The sequence below is a fragment of the Emys orbicularis genome, chromosome 10 (assembly GCF_028017835.1).
Source record: "Emys orbicularis isolate rEmyOrb1 chromosome 10, rEmyOrb1.hap1, whole genome shotgun sequence".
Taxonomy (NCBI): domain Eukaryota; kingdom Metazoa; phylum Chordata; order Testudines; family Emydidae; genus Emys; species Emys orbicularis.
The window spans coordinates 46,420,601-46,441,996 of record NC_088692.1 but is presented as its reverse complement, the minus strand read 5'-3'; the positions used below and the strand labels follow the sequence as shown (position 1 = coordinate 46,441,996).

Here is a 21,396-nt window from a genome sequence, read left to right as displayed (position 1 = left end):
TGAATGAAAGTACCAGTTATGTCAATTCTACCAATGAGAATGTGCTGTGAGGCTTTTTTTGAGAGGCAAGGGGAGGCAGGCATTCCTTTCAACAGAATAAGATTAAACAGAGAGAGAATCTCCATAGTTGAGGTTGTAATCAGGCTTCCATTACTAGGCCAATTTCCTCCATTCTCTTAGATCAGGAAAAAGACGGATTCAAATTTTGTGTGATTACTCTGAGGCTGGAGGGAGAATCTCCTCCTTACATTTAAAGCAATTTCATGAACTCATTCTACATTATAACCAGTTACAATTAGTCTGCAAAGTTTTAAAATGTAAAAACCTGAAAAATCTTAATATGATATTGGAGTAAGTAAGGGCATATCGAATGGGGTCCCACAAGTCCTGGGTCCAGTTCTGTTCAATATCTTCATAAATGATTTAGACAATGGCATAGAGAATTCAGTTATCAAGTTTGCAGGCAATACCAAGCTGGGAGAGGTTGCAAGTGCTTTGGAGGACAGGATTAAAATTCAAAATGATTTGGATAAACTGGAGAAGTGATCTGAAGTAAACAGGATAAAATTCAATAAGGACAAATAAAAAGTACTCCACTTAAGAAGAAATAATCAATTGCACAAATTCAAAATGGGAAATGACTGCCTAGGAAGGACTACTATGGAACAGGATCTGGGGATTATAATGGATCATAAACTAAATATGCGTCAACAGTGTAACACTGTTGCAACAAACCTAACATCATTCTGGGATGTGTTAGTAGGAGCATTGTAAGCAAGACACAAGAAGTAATTCTTCCATTCTACTCCATGCTGGTAAGGCCTCAACTAGAGTATTGTGTCCAGTATTGTGTCCAGTTCTGGGTGCCACATTTCAGGAAAGATGTGGACAAATTGGAGAAAGTCCAGAGGAGAGCAACAAAAATTATTAAAGGTCTCGAAAACATAACCTTTGAAGAAAGATTGAAAAAATCGGGTTTGTTTAGTTTGTAGAAGTGAAGACTGAGGGGGGACATGATAAAAGTTTTCAAGTACATAAAAGGTTGTTTACAAGGAGGAGAGAGAAAAATTGTTCTTAACATCTGAGGATAGGACAAGAAGCAATGGGCTTAAATTGCAGCAAGGGAGGTTTAGGTTGGACATTAGGAAAAACTTCCTAATTGTCAGACTAGTTAAACACTCGAACAAATAGCCTAGGGAGGTTGTGGAATCTACATCAATGGAGGTGTTTAAGAATACATTAGGCAAACACCTGTCAGGAATGGTCTAGTTATTAGGTAGTCCTGGCTTGAATGCAAGAGACTGAACTAGATGACCTATTGAAGTCCTTTCCAGTCCTACACTTCATGTACTTCTGTCTAACATTTGCAGGGGGGCCATACAAATGGTGTAATTCCTGCCTAATTTATACTTTTAATATACATTTTGTTTCCATTAAAAAAAAATCCTAGAAAAAATCCTTGTAAACTTAGAGTTTAGGTTGCTATATTAAGTAACAAATGTTTTAAAAGGTAAAATCATTAACGTCACATTAAGATATTTAAAAGTATGCCAGTGATACGGAAAGGTAATGTATATAAAGATTCAAATCCTCTGAAAGTTCATAAATCTCTTATGTAAAATATCACATTACACATGAAAAGAACTACTTTAACTCCATCTCCTTTTACTAGTCCACCATTTATTCATAACTATGTCAGAAGTTTGTGAAATCATTATTGACCGACAAGATGCAGCACATTCTATACACGTCAACTTCATTTTCTCCTCCATGACAAATAAGCAACGTACTAGCATAGTCTGATAAATGGGATACTGTGAGGTTTAGCACTTACCTGTGTGGTGTGGTTCAGGTAAAGCTGAATATGTGATCAGTATCTGGAAGATGGGGTGTGTGATTTACACTGGGAGTATAAATATGGGGGGTATGGTGAAATTTCCAGTTCATCTAAGCAGAGTGGTGAATTGGTCTTTTTGCCTTATTCTGGCAAGATAATCAGGGGTGGCAGGGTCTTTGTGGACTTCAATATGGAAGAAATAATGCAATATTTTGTGGCTGCTTGAACGTCATGCTAAATTGGAATAGGGAGGCACTGAGTTTTTTTTTTTTTTTTTTTTTAAATCTTGACCCACATTTAATCTCTCGTTTTTGGTTGAGATTATGCAAAAGTTTGTGGCAAGACAACTCTTACAATATCTTGATGCCGCAGGTTCCCTGACCCTTGTGAATATGGATTCTCACTTGGCTATGGTAGGCATATATGCTATTCTTGTTCCATTTGATGATTATCTCCTCTCTGTGATGCATACAGATCAAGAGGGAAATTTTGAAAGGCACAAAAGGGAGTTAAATGCCCAACTCCCACTGACTTTCAATGGGAGTTGAGCATGTAAGACCCCTTTGTGCCTTTGAAAATTTCCCCCTACATGTCCCAAGCTGATATTATTGGATCTACCGGATGCTTTTGATCACAACATGGTGAATCACCTGCACATTCTAGTGGGGTGGACAGGACTGCTAACTGAGGAAATTTCACTTGGAGAGAGCTCTCAGGTAGTGCTGGACAGCTGTCTGCTCTAATGGCTATTCTGTCACCACTTCTGGTCAACACACACATGATGCTGTTAGGCTAGATCAGTGCAGAGATATGGGTTGAAGTGCCTTCAATATGCTGATGACACCTAACTTTCTATCTCATCCAATCCAGGAAGCATCACAGAGTGTCTTTCTCAATGTTTGGGTGAGACTCAGATAAGGATGGGAATCAGTTGACTGAGGTTCAATCAAGATAAGGTTAGGGTGATAATGGTAGTTTGTGGGACCAACCAGAGGGGGGGAAACAAAGATTATGAATTGATTTAGAGTGAGTGTTTCCCATCTATTACTCAAGTGTGCAATTTGGGGGATTTGTTGAATTCCAGCTGCTTTTAGATAAGCAAATAGCAAAAATGACCAGGACAGCTTTTTGTCATCTGCATTTGGGCCAGGACATGGTGACTTTTGCTCTTGAATACAGAAGGTAAGTAAAGAATGTGGTGGTCCATTTGTTAAATATTTCACTATGAGCAAATAACACCAACGCTTCATAATCTGCTCTGGCTGCCTGATGGCTTTTAGATGGGCTTAAAATGTTGGTTTTGACCTAAAAAAAATCATATATAGCTAGGGACCAGCCTATCTGACTCCTTCCTCATGTGATACTGCCACAGCTGCAATACACAGAGGGCAGCGTTTTCTGTGAGGGTACCTCAACTCTGGAATTTACTCACCCTTGGTCTCAAACTGCCCAAATCTCTTGCCTCTCAGGACCCTCTGCAAAGCCCATCCATTTGGATGGGTACGTAGGTAGGGCTGAGATGGGTGGAATTGTTAGTGACGGAACTAAGAGGTGGGGATTTGAGATACATTCTGCTGCACAAAGGCTCTTTCTCTCCTGCTGCTGCTATGCAATCATTTTAATTTCATTGATATGGGTAGTACTTTTAATATCTTGTCAGAATGTCTAAAGTCACAGGCAGTGATATAGACCAAACAGGAATAAATAATATGCAGATGCCTTAATACTCAAAATAAGGTTAGGAAGAAAAGGGAAACACGTCACCAACAGCCAATTGCTACAGCCATTCAGTAAGTGAAAACTAGAATTGCCCGTATTAAGTTTTAGCTCAATATGACATTTCCCCCTACAATATATGAAATGAGTTGTCTTCTAAAAGAAAGATACACCAATAAAGGAGAAAAGGAGATGAACTGTAGATAGTATAAAGAAAAATTAATGCTCACCTCCAGCAATTCTGAGACAATAGGTAGTACTTCAGGGTTACAAATATCTATAGAATCATCCCGGTATGTTTTCTTTTTGTAACAGATGTTACCCAAGTGTAGTATTGCAGATAAGAGAGAGAAAATCCTAAAGAAACAAAAAGAAAAAAGAAAGATTTTTTTTTTTCATAATACCAAAAGAAAAAAATCACTGTCAGAATCTTGGAGCAAACATCAGTGTCAACAACCCTGGAATGACATTTGTTATTAGGATCCCACTACAGTAAGAACCAAAAGAAAAACTGCCACAAATCATCTATCACCCCTTAAAATGTATTCTGATTAGAAAGCTGCCTGAAAACAGTGCAATGTTATTAATCCTATTTGCTGCAATACTTAATATGAATATTTTGCATTTATTAAGTATTATAATTCCCATTTTGCAAATGAGGAAAACTGAGGCACAGATAGGCTATGCCCTACAGTTTAAAAACTGTCCACTGGAAAATTGAGACCCTCAAAATTAGCATCCAACTTGAGTCATCTAAAGCCCATTTTTCACTGAACACTCAAATACTGACACTCTCAGTATTGGTGCATACTTCTGAAAATTTTGCTTCACTGAGAAAATGAATCCAATGGTTTGGATCAAAACAATTTAAACACATTTTTACTCTTAAAAAAAATAAATATATGTAGGGACTTAGGCTATGTCTACAGTGGCAATTGAACGACAAAACTTTTGTCTTTCAGAGGTGTTGGGGGGGGAACCCTGAAAAACAGCAACAAGAAGTGCCAGTGTTAACAGTGCGTTGTCGGCCGCAGCGCTCTCCTGCCGACAATGCAAACGCCGCTCGTTGCGGGGTGGAAGTTTTTTGTTGGCAGGAGAGCCGACAAACAGCTGCTACGCTGCACGACTTATAGCGACACAGCCGTGTCATAGAATATCAGGGTTGGAAGGGACCTCAGGAGATCATCTAGTCCAACCCCCTGCTCAAAGCAGGACCAACACCAACTAAATCATCCCAGTCAGAGCTTTGTCAAGCCAGGCCTTAAAAACCCCTGAGGATGGAGATTCCACCACCTCCCAAGGTAACCCATTCCAGTGCTTCACTACCCTCCTAGTGAAATAGTTTTTCCTAATATCCAAACTAGACCTCCCCCACTGCAACTTGAAACCACTGCTCCTTGTTCTGTCATCTGCCACCACTGAAAACAGCCAGGCTCCATCCTCTTTGTAACCCCGCATCAGGTAATTGAAGGCTGCTATCAAATCCCCCCTCACTCTCCTCTTCTGCAGACTAAATAAGCCCAGTTCCCTCACTCTCCCCTTGTAAATCATGTGCCCCAGCCCCATAATCATTTCCGTTGCCCTCCGCTGGACACTCTCCAATTTGTCCACATCCTTTCTGTAGCGGGGGGCCCAAAACTAGACACAATACTCCAGGTGTGGCCTCACCAGTGCCGAATAGAGAGGAATAATTACTTCCCTCCATCTGCTGGCAATGCTCCTACTAATGCAGCCCAATATGCCATTATGTTGCTAAAAGCTGTGTAGTGTAGGCATAGCCTTAGTGGTATTCAAGTTATTGATTTGTGAATCTGATGTTTTTGTTGTTGAAAACAGTATTGCTATCCTGATGTCATTTTTTTCTATTTAATATAAATACAAACATTTCTGTTAGACCAACACATTATAGAAGTAATGATTTATGGAAAAAGATATTCATGACTCCATCTAATAATTTATTCATAACCTACTGAAGACTTAAGAACTTTCAGTGATAATGTAGCTTGATAGAACTTGAAAGTACTGTATTGATAAATAATTATTTTGCAATTTTTGCTGAACTAAAACAAAATCTCAATCCAAACACTTGTGTTGTGTGGTTACTTTTCTTTTTTGTTGTATTCCTGCCATCCCCCCCTCCCCCCCCCCAATTGCCTGGAGGCATCATGAAGGCTGTTATTATTAGTCTCAGAGTGACACGGCTATTCTCATTCTGTATTACATTAAGATTGATCAACCCTATTTCTCAACTAGCCATACCACTGAATGAGTGGATCCAGATGTTACACACAAAGGTGTTTTTAAGGCTTCTAGAATATTTGGTATCAGCAATTGCATGCAAAATGGATCCAAGGGTTAAAAATAAGTAATAAATAAAAGGTTACAGACAGGATATCTGACTGAATCATCATGCAGAATGAGGTATTAATATTCATGAACAATTCAAAAATACCTCAACTGACAGGAAGTATATCTTGTTTATACCTTTAAATGTTCTTTAAAGGTTTAACATATAAATTGTCAAGTGTCATTACACCCTGTCATATCAGCAGTCTGATAAATTATATAGCGCACAACAGAGTCACACTCAAGTGCATTCAGCACTGTCTTGCTCATTATGCCAGATATTAATGTGGAAGATGAACTCACTGTCTGCGAGTCTTGGGAAGAAATCCCACCATCTCCATGGCCAGTTGTAAGCGCTCAAAATCATGCTTCAGGTCTTCCCCTTCAACAGAGAAACAATCCTGTTTGGTTCAAACACAAAGATTGAGTGTTAAAAGAAATGAAGACCAGAATGTATCTAGCCGGTCAATTCAGCATTACACAAATCTTAATCAGTGCTTTCCATGCCCTTCCTGCCTGAGGAGTGTCGGACACAGACCCCCTTAACATTAATAAGGAACAGCTCAATTAGTCACCAGCAACACACACCTTTGACATCATATTCACACTCTCCCCCTCTGGCACCATTCTGAAAGTCCAATGCAGAATGAAAAGAGCATGCACAATATGAATTGTGAACTATACCTATTGTGGGTGAGGGATGGGGACTCAAAGAATGAGGAGAGCTAACATGGGGCTTTTGAGTACTGTTAAAAAAAACTTGCTGGAAGAAGTATGTGCATATAACTTTCCAAGGAGATCAAGTCTGCTCTAAGTATGAATCTTTAGAATAAATGAGCCCCAGGATTCTAACTCACAGACACTCCTAACAAATGAAAAGAATTCAATTTTTTAAATTAAAAATGGATTCTTTTACATTATTTTTAAAAATAAAATTAACTGCAACATACATCAACAGATTAATTGTCTGGGGTTAAAATCATGAATTTTGGAATGCTGCAGATTGGAGGCTGTTATATTTAACAGGTTTTTTTATTCTAAACATTAACTAATGTTCTGAAAATGCTAACTCAGAGGAAATTCGAAATCTACCGAACTTTACATTTTGAGGGTACATGGATACTTTCAAATGATTTAGATACTGAACTCTTATGTTTTCTATAACCCACTAATATTACAAAACTAATAGTTAATGGTGACAAAGAGTTCCAGAGTTTTCACAATTCAGATATACTGAGGCCCATCTATATTGGCTTCACAGCTATGTTTAAGAACCTTAGTTAAAACTATATGCCTTACAACTAAACTCCCGTAAAGTGGTTTATAAACTAACAAGCCCAGTACCTTCCATGTGATTTGGTTCACCCCATGCCCACCATGGGTTTCCTCCCTTGATAGGCCAGATTATTTTATGTCTTCCTATGTGAGCCATCCAGCTACAGCCCAAAGTGTCAGTCTCCAAATCCAAGTCATGCTGTGTTAAACCACAGACTATTTTATTGATAATTGTACAGAAAGAAAATATTGTTACACATATAAATAAAATAACAGCCCGTTTTCAAAACTGTACCTACAATCACATATCAGGTAATTGAGTGTACATATTATATGATCCACTCTGGTCATTTGCATGGAAATCATGATAACTGTATTTAAGTGTGCACACATCTGTATGAACAGTTTTGAAAATCCACACCATACAGGGCTACTTGCATGCTACAGAGACCAGGCACTAAACAATCACAGAATACTGACTATTGCCTGGACTCTCATGTACACTCGCTCTCACTTTCAATAAATAGCACAAAGCTGTCTCTCCATTCTGCATCCCACAGCATGTATAGGTGGATAAATCTTCACAGCTAACTCATTGATACAAATCTTCTCCTTTAAGGGGGAAGATTTTGCCCCCCTTTCCTTAATATGGTTATTGCTTTAGAGTAATGTCCACTTGTTGATCCTACGATAAAACACTTTAATTTCAAATATTAGCATCAATAAACCATACAAACATACAGGAATATTAGACAATATTCACTGGCAGTATCCAATTCCCCCAACTAAAAACTGTTTAACTGTAAGTGGATTTATACCTGGTTTTTAAAATCAGCTGTAATACCAATGTAGGCAGAGTCTCGATTTAAATTAGAAATGAATACGTTTGCATTCTGTTAAAACAAGACTTATTAAAAAGGGGGCATTTTCATCAGTTGTGCTAAACTGAATTGATAATGCTGTAGAAATGTGCCCGCTTTAACTGGACATAGCCCCATAAACTACTTTTAAACTCTGAATAAATTTATACATCATATGTATTCAATGGGATAGCTATAGCTCAAAATAGATAAACCATGTAATACAGCAATGAGACAAATTAATTTTATTCCATAAACTGATGACAAGAAACAAAGTCTTTCATGTGTAGATCAGTGGTTCCACTTTGGCCCAGATTTTAGTGACCAAAAGTCATTACTAACTGATAGCTAATTGGCGAGCAGTATGAAATAAATTGTTAATCTCAATCCAGCTCTTAAAAAACAAGTGTCTACATCAGAAAAAATACTATCAAAACTGGCTTCCTTGTTGGCAGATGCAGAAAGGTTTCAAGGGAGGAAAGGGCCAATAAAACTAAACTCCCCTTTCCAAGTTATGGTTGACACACAGTGTTAGTACTCCGGCCCTTGCTGAACTTGGACAGCACAGACAAATAAAAGCATTTTACATGCATTTAGTATCCAGGGCTGGGATCTATCAAGGACACTAAAAATCTCATTTAAAAATAAAAATGAAGAAACACTGCCTACGTTCCTGTGACCGCTCCCTTACCAGATTTCACCCATTTGAAATTAGATCACAAGTTAATAGTGAAACTACTACAGCTGACTCAGAAGCAATACATTCACAGCCAAAGGCAATGTGGTTAACAATTTACTTAACAATTGCCAAGCTCATTAACCCATATGGAAAGGCTTCTTGTAAATCATTTATGTCAAAGCAGATGCTCTGCACACTATTTCATCAGCAGTAAGTCCCTATACTTTATTTTCTTTTATCAAAATGGACAGTCATAAATTTAGAACATTCATGCTGTAATGGCAAACAACTGTGAAAAGAGCCATCATTTGCAGACTAATCAAACTGGTCATCAGTATTCTGCTTAAGCAATGAGTCGTCTCCCAGCCTTTTCAGTCTTGTCATACAAAAGCAAGAACCCTGCTTACTAACACTAAATTGAAGCAATTCAAGCATCTCCACTCTCAAAGTTGAAAGATATGCTTGTTCAGAGATGAAAATATCATTGGGGCGGCGAGTTACATGGGGCCGTGGTGCCCATGCTCCAGCAAATTCAGGGCATGGGGGCCCAGCTCCACCAATGTTCAGGGCTGAGTCTCTCCCCCACCTGCCACCCCTCGCGCCTTCCCCAGAGCGTCCCCCGGCCCCACCCGCTGCCCCCACGCACCTCCCCCGGAGCGTCCCTGCCTACGCCCTGGGCAGCGGAAAGCTGCCCTGCCGCTCCGCGCTGTACTCCCTCGCCTCCAAGGAGCGGCACCGGTGGCAGGCTGAGGCAGCGGTGCAGCCGCCACCTGCAGAGGAAGGAGGCGCGCACATGTGATGGCAGCCATCCCCCCTTCTGGCACCCACCACAGGGGAGGCGAGGGGGGGCTTCCTGGACCTGAGAGGGGCCCGGCCCCTAGGAGCACGTGCAGTGACTGTGCTGGGTGAGTGTGCTAATGTTGAAATAGCAAAATACTTCCATAACAACCACTTTGCAGCAGCTGCTCTGAAAAAAAGTGGCAGGAACCAAGCTAACTCTCCCACAAGACGTGCGATGGAACTCAGTAGTGGACTGTTTTGAGCACTATATCAAGAACTGGCCTAAGCTGATGACAGTTTGTGAACAAAATTGTGAAAAAATAGATGGTACCGTCACAGCCAAAGTTCTCAACATTGGGCTTAAGAGAAATGTTCAACACATGCTGAGTACCCTGAAGCCTATTTCTGTAGCCTTGAACAAAATGCAGAAAAATAGCTGTTTTATTGCTGACACTGTTGAAATTTGGAAGGAACTGAGTGAGAACTTAAGAAGAGAAATATGCAATGACAGAGTTAAATTACAAGCATTAAAAAACGAATGGGACAAGCACTATCTCCAGCTCATTTTCTTGCAAATATTCTCAATATTCGGTACCAGGGTAAAACCTTAACTGCTGAAAAAGAGAAGTTGGCTATGACATGGACATCCAGCAATCATCCCTCCATAATGCCAACTATAATAAACTTCAGAGCTAAGGGTGAGCCATTCAAGAAATGTATGTTTGCTGATGATGTTTTAAAGAAAGTCACACCAGTGAACTGGTGGAAATCACTTAAGCACTTGGATTCAGAGACCGTTGAAGTGATAATCTCACTTTTAACCTTCTGCCGATGTAGAAAGAATATTTTCTTCCTTTGGACTAATTCATTCCAAATTGAGAAATCGTTTGGGACCTGAAAAAGCAGGAAAGCTTGTTTTTCTTTTCCAAATTATGAACAAACAGGAAACTGAAGGTGAAGATGACTGAGTTAGCTACAGAAGCCAATATTCTTAAGTTTCTCATGTTGACCTGGCTAACACAGTCGATTTAATTTTTGTTTTTAAAAAAATATTTCATTTAACTATTTTAGTTAAAAACAATTTTAACAAAAACAAACCTGATTTTAAAAAACTTGAATGTTTAACTAAATTCAAAAATTCATATGCTTGTTTTGTTAAAATATTATGTGTTTGCTGTTGAAGAAAAAAATCCAGAATACATATCATTGTTGTTTTAGTTAAGTAAAACAATTTAAATGTCTGTCTGGTGATGTTCTCCTTCTAATACAGCATGGCAAGAAAATCCTCCAAATATTAATGATTAACCTGTTGAATTGGAGATAGTTCACCTCCCAATGACTTCATAAATATCTGCTTCAACTACCTTTGGTAAATGAAATAACAAAACAAGCATTCATTTTCTGATATAGCTATAAAACTAATCTGAAAAGTTTTCAAAATAAATCACTTTAAAAATGTATAGTGTGTACCTTCTAAAAATGAAACCTACATCTATCTCGGAGTTGTGAAGAATATGTACTAAGGTTATAACAACCAACAAGAATGCACTTTTATGTAGAAATCCATGATGAAATCGAGTCTTCCTGACTAGTGATTTAAATCAATTTGATTTAAATCACATCCACCCTGATTCTGTGTTGTGTCTCTGTTCATAAACCAACTTTTTTTTTTATCTTTGAGAAATTCACAAAGAAAAAAACAAACCTTCAGGACCACCCCACCCAATAAACAAAAAGGAACTTCATAGTCGAAGCATTATTGCTGATTTCATTGTCTACTAACCTGGTAGTACAAGCAAATAAATAGCCAAACCTCTCAAAATACCAGATTCAACAAATAACTAAAAAATATTTACAGACTTTGCTGCTCAGAAATGGGCAAAGCAACTCTATTTTTCTTACATCATCCTGAGCTGGTTTTAGTTTAAAAAAATAAAATAAAATCTGCACAGCGTGATTAGCCCAGCTCAGATGTAAGGAGGATTTGTCTTATCTACCTCCTATTATGTTTTTTTTTAATACATGATCCAAATTAGTTCTTTGAAACTGTTAGTATATTATACAGAGATTCCCCCCTCAAGCACTGAATTATTCAATATTCAGTATTTTAAACTTTAAACAATTATAACCTGTCCCTTCTGTGGGTCTGAGATTAAATATTCTCACTGATGAAAGTCTTACTTTTATTTTTGCCTATTTACCCATACAGTAAAAGGATATCCTTACAGATTACCTTTTATTCCTTAAGATTACCAAACTCCGTTAGTATAAAGCACATTGATAGCAATGATAACATGCAATTAGATTTACAAGCATGCTTTTAGGTTCAAGACAAAACTGACAAAAAAAAGAACACATACACATCATCTGCAGGCCACACAAACCAAAAGCACATCTCTAATCTGGGCCAGTGCTGCTTGACTGAATTGCACAGGGGGTGGGGGGGGGGGAGAGTGGAGGTTATAAAAAAAGAGCTTCACATTTCCTTTTTTGGTCATATGTATTTGGAAATGTCTTGCTGTTAAGCTGTCTTCTTTCAGATAACACTACAAGACAAACTATTTTAACCAAGGAACTGTTTTTATTCTAAATAATATTGGTGTCTCCATTTTCTCACATACGTGGTGCAGTATTTTTATATAACAAATCGGATAGGAAATTCACTACTGCAGTCATTCTGAAGGAACATGGAGAACAAATCTTTCAATGCCTGATTAATTAAAAATCTCGGTTTGTTGTACTTTGAAATATCACTGAAAGGAGTACTTTATTTTCACAAGAGAGAAATGTAATTATTGTATAATAATGGTTTCATAATATAGCAATGTACACCTTTTTGTCAACATATATGCACTATACCTTAGGATAACATCATCATTAGATAATTGATACTTGGTTCAATTAGATGGGCATATTCAATCCAAACTAAGAGAGAAGGCTTAGCAAAGGAAAATGACCAAAAAAGGGATGGGGAAAAAAAGATTTGCACCATCACCGGCTAAATATCCAAGCAACCGCACTGAGAAGAAAACCTATGGCTTTGGTGTTTCTATTTTAAATTAACTAAGTTTTCTCTGTGTCTTGGTGTAGAATAAAGATTCAAATAAGCAAAGAAGCACCCTACACCAGCAACACAGAATGCACATGTACTTGTACTGACCGGCTCAGAGTCATAGTAATAATCATCCCAGCTCTGTCTGAGGGGTTTCTTTGTCATCTGAAAGCAAGGCAGATCAGGTTAAGTAGCATTCAAGTCAAACATAACTCTCTCCCCCAGGCCTTTGAGACAGGGCAGCAATGCAATTACATTACTTGCAAAGTCAGAATTCATTTTGCATGGAGTTATGAAATTTAAAATCTGTAAGGAAGAATTTAGGTTTTAGGAATTATTTACCACATTTGTCAATATTCTGATCTCTACTTATTTTATAACATGTATAATGATAATTCCGCATGTTACAAGGCTAATATATTTCTAAGACAGATTTATCTATGACTATTATAGTTGAGCCATGGGCTTACCTAGTGATAGTGATCTGCACAGCCATGCTGGAGAACAAGGTCTAGTTTCTACTCTCTTAACCCCTTCTCTGGGGAGCTACATATGTTGGAAAACAATGATTCATATGACCAATCAAGGAACAGCATCAAGGGGCTCCTACGGAAGTGCCATCTAGTCTTTCTCAGCCAGAAAGACAGAGATGGGGTTAAAAAAGGTATAGTTAGGGTGGACAAAATATACGGATTCTCAAGGCTAAAAAAAATAAAGCAGAAAGCAGCCCCAGTGGGAAAATGTTATGGCACAACTGTTTATACTGCAGTAATTAAACTAATAACAGATCCAATCCTGCATGGTGTTGACTGCAGTAGGAGTGGAGGCCAGCCAGCACAGCTCAGGAAGTAGTTAGCACCGTGCACGATTGGACCTTTAGCATTTCAACTGTAAATCTATTTGACCGGCCAAATCTGACCTGAGCAGAAATTACAAATAAGGTTGTTTTATTAAAAAATATTTTTAAAAAATAAATTATTTCAGCTCTTTTCTTACACTAAAGGCTTGCTCAAATATCATATACTTTTTACAAAAACTGGAGGGGTTTAAACAATAGATGCTTTAATTCTCACTCTCAATATAAAATACAATTTTGTTTTGTACACCTAAACGTGGATCAGAGGCTTAGTGAAAATGGAAAGAAAAAAGTTTTACTTTGTTCCCTAATTTTTTCATCTTTTCAATGAACAGTAACTGACCATCCCCCCTTTATCTCTTCTTATCCCTCTCTAATCTCTCTCTATTTTATGTATTTCTAAGGCACCTGTAACAAATCAAATCCATTTAATTAGTATGAGAATGTTCAAAGGTGATTTAATATTTTTGCCTTTTCATGTTTCCATTTCCTCTTCTTCCTTATCTTTCATTGTCCCCACTGGATGTAGGCGATGGGAAGGATGTTGTTACTGCACTAATGGAAGGTGCTGGCATGAAATGACACACTTAACACTTCTAAATAAGCCAATTTGTGTAGGTCCACATGGATAAAGCTCTCTTTCTCTAACAAATAGGCCCAGATACAATACAGTAATCATGTCAAAAACTTAAAACTGTCATCGTGATCCTCAGCTAAATCCAGAATCTGCTTTGAAGATCCACTGAGGAGCACATAGAAATTCTATGCACCTCCAACCATCTTCAACAGACCATGATTTAGACAAAAACCAATGTTTTAATCTAAAACATGTCAGCCCTCTCCTTACCTAGTACATTATACTACTTTATTGTTGTTTTTTACATACTGTTGACCTCGGTTTTACAACCTTGAAAAAATAAAGGAAATGTAATAAAAATAGCTGTTTTTAAAACAAAATTAAGATTATGAAACAACAAAACAAAAAATTCATTTGAAAATTATCTTGCCCCTGCCATGCTTCAGAATTACACAACAGATGTTACATAAAGAACACAGTATGTTCTCAAACCTCTCCAATACTTACACAGTGTTTAAGAGCAAAAGCCTTAAACTCTATTAGGTCACTAGCTTGTGTAAAATTCTTAATGTCATTAAATGTGGGTGGCAATCATTATTACTACATTGTATTCTGGCTTTAATATACTGCTTTAAAGGACTTTAAAAGTTCTTACTTTCTGAGGACTTTAGCCCTCTTAAGGTGTCAACCTTTCACAATTTTAAGAAAGATTAAAAAGTTATTTGCAATGAACTGTGTTTACACAATTGAAGCTTTAACTTGTAATCTAAGAATAGCAAATTATTTACTGCTAGCCAATGAAAAAAAATTTCTTTTAAATATATACTAAACTGTTCTCAGATCTATCATTCCAAAGTAAAACAGGCATTTAATTTTAAAAATCCACATATAACGTAACTAGGGATTCTTTATTTTTTAGTATCTGAGGGGTAGCTGTGTTAGTCTGGATCTGTAAAAAGCAACAGAGAGTCCTGTGGCACCTTTAAGACTAACAGATGTATTGGAGCATAAGCTTTCGTGGGTGAATACCCACTTCGTCAGACGCATGTAATGGAAATTTCCAGAGGCAGGTATAAATATGCAGGCAAGAATCAGTCTGGAGATAACGAGGTTAGTTCAATCAGGGAGGTTGAGGTCCTCTGCTAGCAGCTGAGGTGTGAACACCAAGGGAGGAGAAACTGCTTCTGTAGTTGGATAGCCATTCACAGTCTTTGTTTAATCCTGATCTGATGGTGTCAAATTTGCAAATGAACTGAAGCTCAGCAGTTTCTCTTTGGAGTCTGGTCCTGAAGTTTTTTTGCTGTAAGATGGCTACCTTTACATCTGCTATTGTGTGGCCAGGGAGGTTGAAGTGTTCTCCTACAAGTTTTTGTATATTGCCATTCTTGATATCTGACTTGTGTCCATTTATCCTTTTATGTAGTGACTGTCCAGTTTGACCAATGTACATAGCAGAGGGGCATTGCTGGCACATGATGGCATATAATACATTGGTGGACGTGCAGGTGAATGAACCGGTGATGTTGTAGCTGATCTGGTTAGGTCCTGTGATGGTGTTGCTGGTGTAGATATGTGGGCAGAGTTGGCATCGAGGTTTGTTGCATGGATTGGTTCCTGAGTTAGAGTTGTTATGGTGCGATGTGTGGTTGCTGGTGAGAATATGCTTAAGGTTGGCGGGTTGTCTGCGGGCGAGGACTGGCCTGCCTCCCAAGGTCTGTGAAAGCGAGTGATCATTGTCCAGGATGGGTTGTAGATCACTGATGATGCGTTGGAGAGGTTTAAGCTGAGGACTGTAGGTGATAGCCAGTGGAGTTCTGTTGGTTTCTTTCTTGGGCTTGTTTTGTAGCAGGAGGCTTCTGGGTACACGTCTGGCTCTGTTGATTTGTTTCCTTATTTCCTTGTGCGGATATCGTAGTTTTGAGAATGCTTGGTGAAGATCTTGTAGGTGTTGGTCTCTGTCTGAGGGGTTGGAGCAGATGTGGTTGTACCTCAGTGCTTGGCTGTAGACGATGGATCGTGTGGTGTGTCCGGGGTGGAAGCTGGAGGCATGAAGGTAGGCGTAGCGGTCGGTGGGTTTTCAGTATAGGGTGGTGTTAACGTGACCATCACTTATTTGTACTGTGGTGTCTAGGAAGTGGACCTCCCGTGTAGATTGGTCCAGGCTGAGGTTGATGGTAGGGTGGAAGCTGTTGAAATCGTGGTGGAATTCTTCCAGAGTCTCCTTCCCATGGGTCCAGATGATGAAGATGTCATCAATGTAGTGTAGGTAGAGAAGGGGCATGAGTGGACGAGAGCTGAGGAAGCGTTGTTCCAGGTCAGCCATAAAAATGTTGGCATATTGTGGGGCCATGCGGGTGCCCATGGCGGTGCCACTGGTCTGGAGGTATATATTGTCACCAAATTTGAAATAATTGTGCGTTTTATTTTTTAGTTTTATATTGCATGTGATTTCAACTTCATGAAATGAAAGGATAATTAACCACTGACAAGCAAGGGTGTGATGTGTCATTCCATATTCTTTATGAAAACATGCTTATGATATGAATATGAAATAACAGATATACTTTATGCAAGATGGCTCATGTGAGATATCATTGGAAAGGTTATAATTTACTGAATGTGATACAGGCACACAAATTGGATAATCATTTCTGTATCTGAAGTTAGGAATATTGACTATGTATCTGTATTTCAACTATGCTACTTTGGGTGATGTCCACTGCTAACACTTCAGGTCCAACTATGGAAAAGCTAAACAAGGTAGATGGTCCATCAGCAAGGACAATGGATTGTGAAAAGTTTGGCCTTCCTGCGGACACTCCATACTGCCACTGACTCATGGACGCCATAATCCTAGAGAGTCAGGTGGTCTTGTCACCTGATAATAAAACATTACCTGGGACTTCTTGTAACTTTCCACTGTAAGGGAAGGGGGGGTCAAGTTTGAGAAACCAAGGATTCCCGCCTTATGTAAATCCTATTTAAGGGTGGGGAGGAAGGCAAACAGGACTCCTCTTCTCCACGACCTATCTGCCCAAGAAGAAAGACTGCAAAAGGGAAGGCAAGGGGGGAGTCCAGACTGAGACAGGGGTCCAGTCTGAAAAGGAATATAACTGGAACTTTGAACCACAGCAACTTTGCAAACTGCCTGCAACAATATCTAGGGTGAGAAATACTATTTGTAACCAATTTCTTTAGTGAAACTAGCTTAGTTTGCATGTTTGATTTCATTTACTTAGTAATCTGTTTTGTTCTGTTTGTAACCCCTTTTACCACTTAAGATCTGCCTTTTATAGTTAATAAAATTTATTTTGTTCATTATTAAACCCAGTTTCTGTAATTTTTAACTGGGGGGGCAAGAAGCACAGCTCTCTCCACATTGAGGGAGAGGGCAAATTTGATAATATATCTTTGGGTCTGCACTCCAAGAGAGGTGGACATCTGAATGCTGGAGCAAGTCCCTTAAGCTGAGTCTTCCCGATGTGTGTGTGTGTGTGTTTTTTAGAGGAAGTTTTAAGAGCCTGGCTCAGCAAGACAGATTAAAGGGGGCCCATGCTGGCAGAACAGGTAGACGCAGTGGTATCTCAGCACATCAGGTGGCTTCCCAAGGGGTCCAACCCGTCACAAAGGGTTCCACATGTGACTGTCCAAATCCCTTTAACATTTACAGGACCTAATACCTTTTTCCTCTTAACGTACATTAATGGCAGAGGAGAACCCTGCCCAAACCCGGTAAAAAGAACCTCTACAGGGCTATGCATTGACCTTGTCCTGACCTAGCTCCAACTGCTTCCTGCTCATCCCTGTAAACTTTCCCCCTTCTCCCCACCTGCTGTAAAGGAGGCCAGCTTGCTGAACAAAGACCCGCTTACATAAATGTTGCGGTGGGCACAACATTTCTACAACGAAGCTTCATAAATTTTCTGCGATGCTAACTGAATAGTCCCACAGAAATCTCTCACTTGTTTGTGGTTGATGGTTTCTACATTTTGTTTATATTAGGCTTGTTACATTGTTAAAGTACAAAAATCATGCTATCAGGAAGCCAATCCATAAAGCTACAGAATTATATCATCATCATGCAAGCTGTTATATCCTACAGGCCCACTGCTAACAAGCGGACACATCTCTATCTGAACAGACTTAGGTAGAAGACAGATATTAATTAACAACAACATTCATACAGATGGAAGGTAAATGATAATAACTTCCCTTAGGAGATTATATTCAGTAAATAGCTTATATTTTTATTCTTCTGTACTACACTTAAGGATGACGGATAGCATCAAAATCATTGCCCTTCTCAAATAGCTGAAGTGCCAACACTGATGAATTTCTCATCATGAAACCCTGAATGCAAAGGCCAAGGACAATAAATTTCACCACTCGGCTTATTTTCTTTATTAGTATTAAGTAAAATCAATAGAGAAGAAGTATGTCATCAGGAAAGAATAGTCCATCATTCTAGAGATAAATACATTCTACAACCCCTTTTATAAAATGCTGTCACATCCCCAAAGCTGCCTGTTTATTCCCACCTGATTGAGATAATGATACTCCTCGGGTTGTTTAAGATGGAATGCTGATCTTTCTTCCTCACTTGCTCCTGCCAGAAGGTAATAAAATACATGGTAGTTCCTGGTAACAAATAAAAATTATGTTAAACTTGAAAATCCATATCAGCATTGTACATATACTTTTGTGTTCACACTAAGAACCTGATTTTCAAAGTTGTGGGACTGCAGCTGCACGTGCAATTGAGCATACAAATTGAGACTGTGATTTTCAAAGGCATGAAGGGTATTAGGTACCCAATTTTCATTGACTTTCAAATGAGATTAGGGCACCTCACTTCTTTAGCTCACTTTTAACATTCCATCCATTAATACCAAGAGCATGTGCAAATGGCCAGTTCAATGCACAATTGGCTAATGTGTGTGCAAACACCCAATCTGTACTCAGGTCCCCCTTGGAAGCAGGCAGTGGAACAATCACATCTGTGTCCAGTACCAGGTTTACAATGGCACTGGGCCCACACTCAGAAAGGGCCCGCCTCCAAGACTGTGGCCCCGCCCTCCACTCCGCCCTCACTGTGTCCCGAGACCCAGCCACCACTTGGCCTCTTCCCCCCCAAGGTCCCGCCCGCACTCCACCCCAAGGCCCCGCCCCCAGCCAGCTTCTTCCCCCCAAGGCTCCACCACTGCTCACTACCCTATACTCCCTCCTCCCACCTGGATCCAGTAGCTCTGGTTTTCTAATTAAACCCTTCTGGGACAATCCGGTGGTAAAGCAAAGGATACAGACTTTAAGGAATTTCTTATCCACACATACCTTACTCTTAACTAAGGCTAAGCTTTTGTCATGGTTATTCTTAGTAAAAGTCATGGACAAGTCATGTCCAATAAACAAAAATTCATGGAAGCCGTGACCGGTCTGTGACATTTGCTGCTGTGGCTCCATGGTTTCCGCTGCCACCATGGTGGCTGGAAGCTGCAGGGGGGCCCCCCCTTCGCCCAGGGTGGCTGGAAGCTGCAGGGTGACCATCTTTCCCAAAGAGAAAACAGGACACCCCAGCCGCTCGCCCAACACGCCCCCGGTTCCCCCATGAGGCCATCACCCGTCACTGGAACCCTGAGGAGGGCCCCTCAGGAGGCTGTGGGCTGTTGCTGGAACCCTGCAGGGGGCCCCCTGAGGAGGCTGTCACACGTCACTGGAACCCTGTTGGGGCCCCACTGGCTGCCAGGGGCTGAAGCAGAAAATGTCACAGAGGTCTGTGGAAGTCAGATTCCGTGACATAAATGTAGCCTTACTCTTAACTAAACAAAAGAGAGTTACAGGGCTAGGAAAAACAGTCTCCTGAATACAATCACTCACAGTATGACCTCACCATCCTTATGAGTCCTGGGTTTGGTCTGAGTGCTTCAGCCTGGTAGCCCTTTGGACCTTCTTGGCAATCTTGCTTCTGGCAGCAGAATGACCCACTTTACTTAGAAAGCATTCTTTTTTTTTTTTTTTGCTGCCCATGCACTGCCACTGAGGAATTACGAAGGTCCAAGATTCCTTGGAAACTGTTTGCAGACCTCCCCAAATAATTTTTGGCTACCAAAGACAGTCTAGTGCTAGATGAACCTGGACATCTATATACTCTTGCCAAGTTCAGAGCCATAGATTTCTACTGGCTACTACAGACCAGAAAAGGGTCTGGGAACAAAAATGAGTGACCTAACAAGATGCATTCTAAATGAACAACAAGACGACCTGTAGAACTTCTAATTTATTTTAGAAAGATTTAGTCTTCAGTCTTTGGAGAGTGAGCTAAGTGGTTTCAGCGCTCATCTGTTATGTACAGGAAAGTCTTGGGAACCTAAAAGTTCTGCCTTGATTCCAGCAAGAAGGTATGACTTTCTTGCCAGTATGAACTTGGGTTGGTGTATGAACTGTGCATTAACTTCAGGATCCTCTGCTGCAGAGTTTCACCAGACTGAGGATGTCATTCCAGTCATTGCTTTTGTTCAGCATATATATGAGAGATTGCTAGAGGTCAAAGAGCACTATAAGCTAAGATGCCACTAATATGCTGATGAGCCCCTCCACTATGCCTCTTTTTCACTTAGTATAATTAGTATAGTATCCCAGATATCCCATTTCTTGCATGAAAGAGATATGAGAGAAAAGCACGCTCAACCCAAGCAAAACAGAGACCAATCTGGTTGACAGACAGAAACATTTTGCAGAACTGGTAGAATGTGTAATTACCCCAATCAAATGAGAGCATCAACATCCCATTAGTCAAGGGAGTGAACAAACTTGGAGTCCTCTGGATTATACCTGGACTTGGCCTTCAAGTTAGCAGTAATGGCCAAGAAACTACTGCAAGTTTGGGTGGCCAGATATCACCCCTTTACTGGTTTTAGGGGGTCCTTATCCAACAGATCTCTCTAAACTCTCAACCTTGCAACAGCAGCAACATTTAATGGAGAGACTGCCAGAGAGCACTTAGGAAGCATCTCTCCACCCCAGGGCAGAACCTTCTTGGTGGAGGGTCCATGATTGTGGAGCCAGCTTCTGCCGGAAATTAGGATGCAGCTGAATTTTACCAACTTCAGAATGTGTTGCATGAGGCATGTTTTCATGCTTGGATATACGTAAAGGATGGGCAGGATATCTGACTTCACTAGGTATATGACCCTTATGAAAGGAGGCTATGAAGGAGAAAGGGGAAAACCTTCTGCCTGATTGTTGCCTTGCACCATGTGTAGTCATTTACACCAGTTCAAAGTGAACATAAAGTGAGTGAAAAAAAGCTACTAAATCAGACCACCACTTCACACTGATGTTAACGATGGCACAAAGCGCAGAGTAACAGAGAATTAGAACCTTTGTTCCCACTTAGTACACCCATTGTCCAAGAATAAATT

General features: G+C 39.7%; 1 protein-coding gene across 1 annotated transcript in view; it reads right to left on the bottom strand.

The window, feature by feature from the left end:
- Positions 1–21,396, bottom strand: part of MYO9A (myosin IXA) — a 361,511-nt gene that overhangs the window by 221,775 nt on the left and 118,340 nt on the right. The window contains exons 4-7 of the mRNA XM_065412857.1: positions 18,517–18,616; positions 12,654–12,710; positions 6,203–6,300; positions 3,784–3,910 (exon numbers count right to left, since the gene is read on the bottom strand). Coding sequence (XP_065268929.1) covers positions 3,784–3,910; positions 6,203–6,300; positions 12,654–12,710; positions 18,517–18,616 — 382 coding nt within the window. The remainder of the gene's footprint in view (positions 1–3,783; positions 3,911–6,202; positions 6,301–12,653; positions 12,711–18,516; positions 18,617–21,396) is intronic.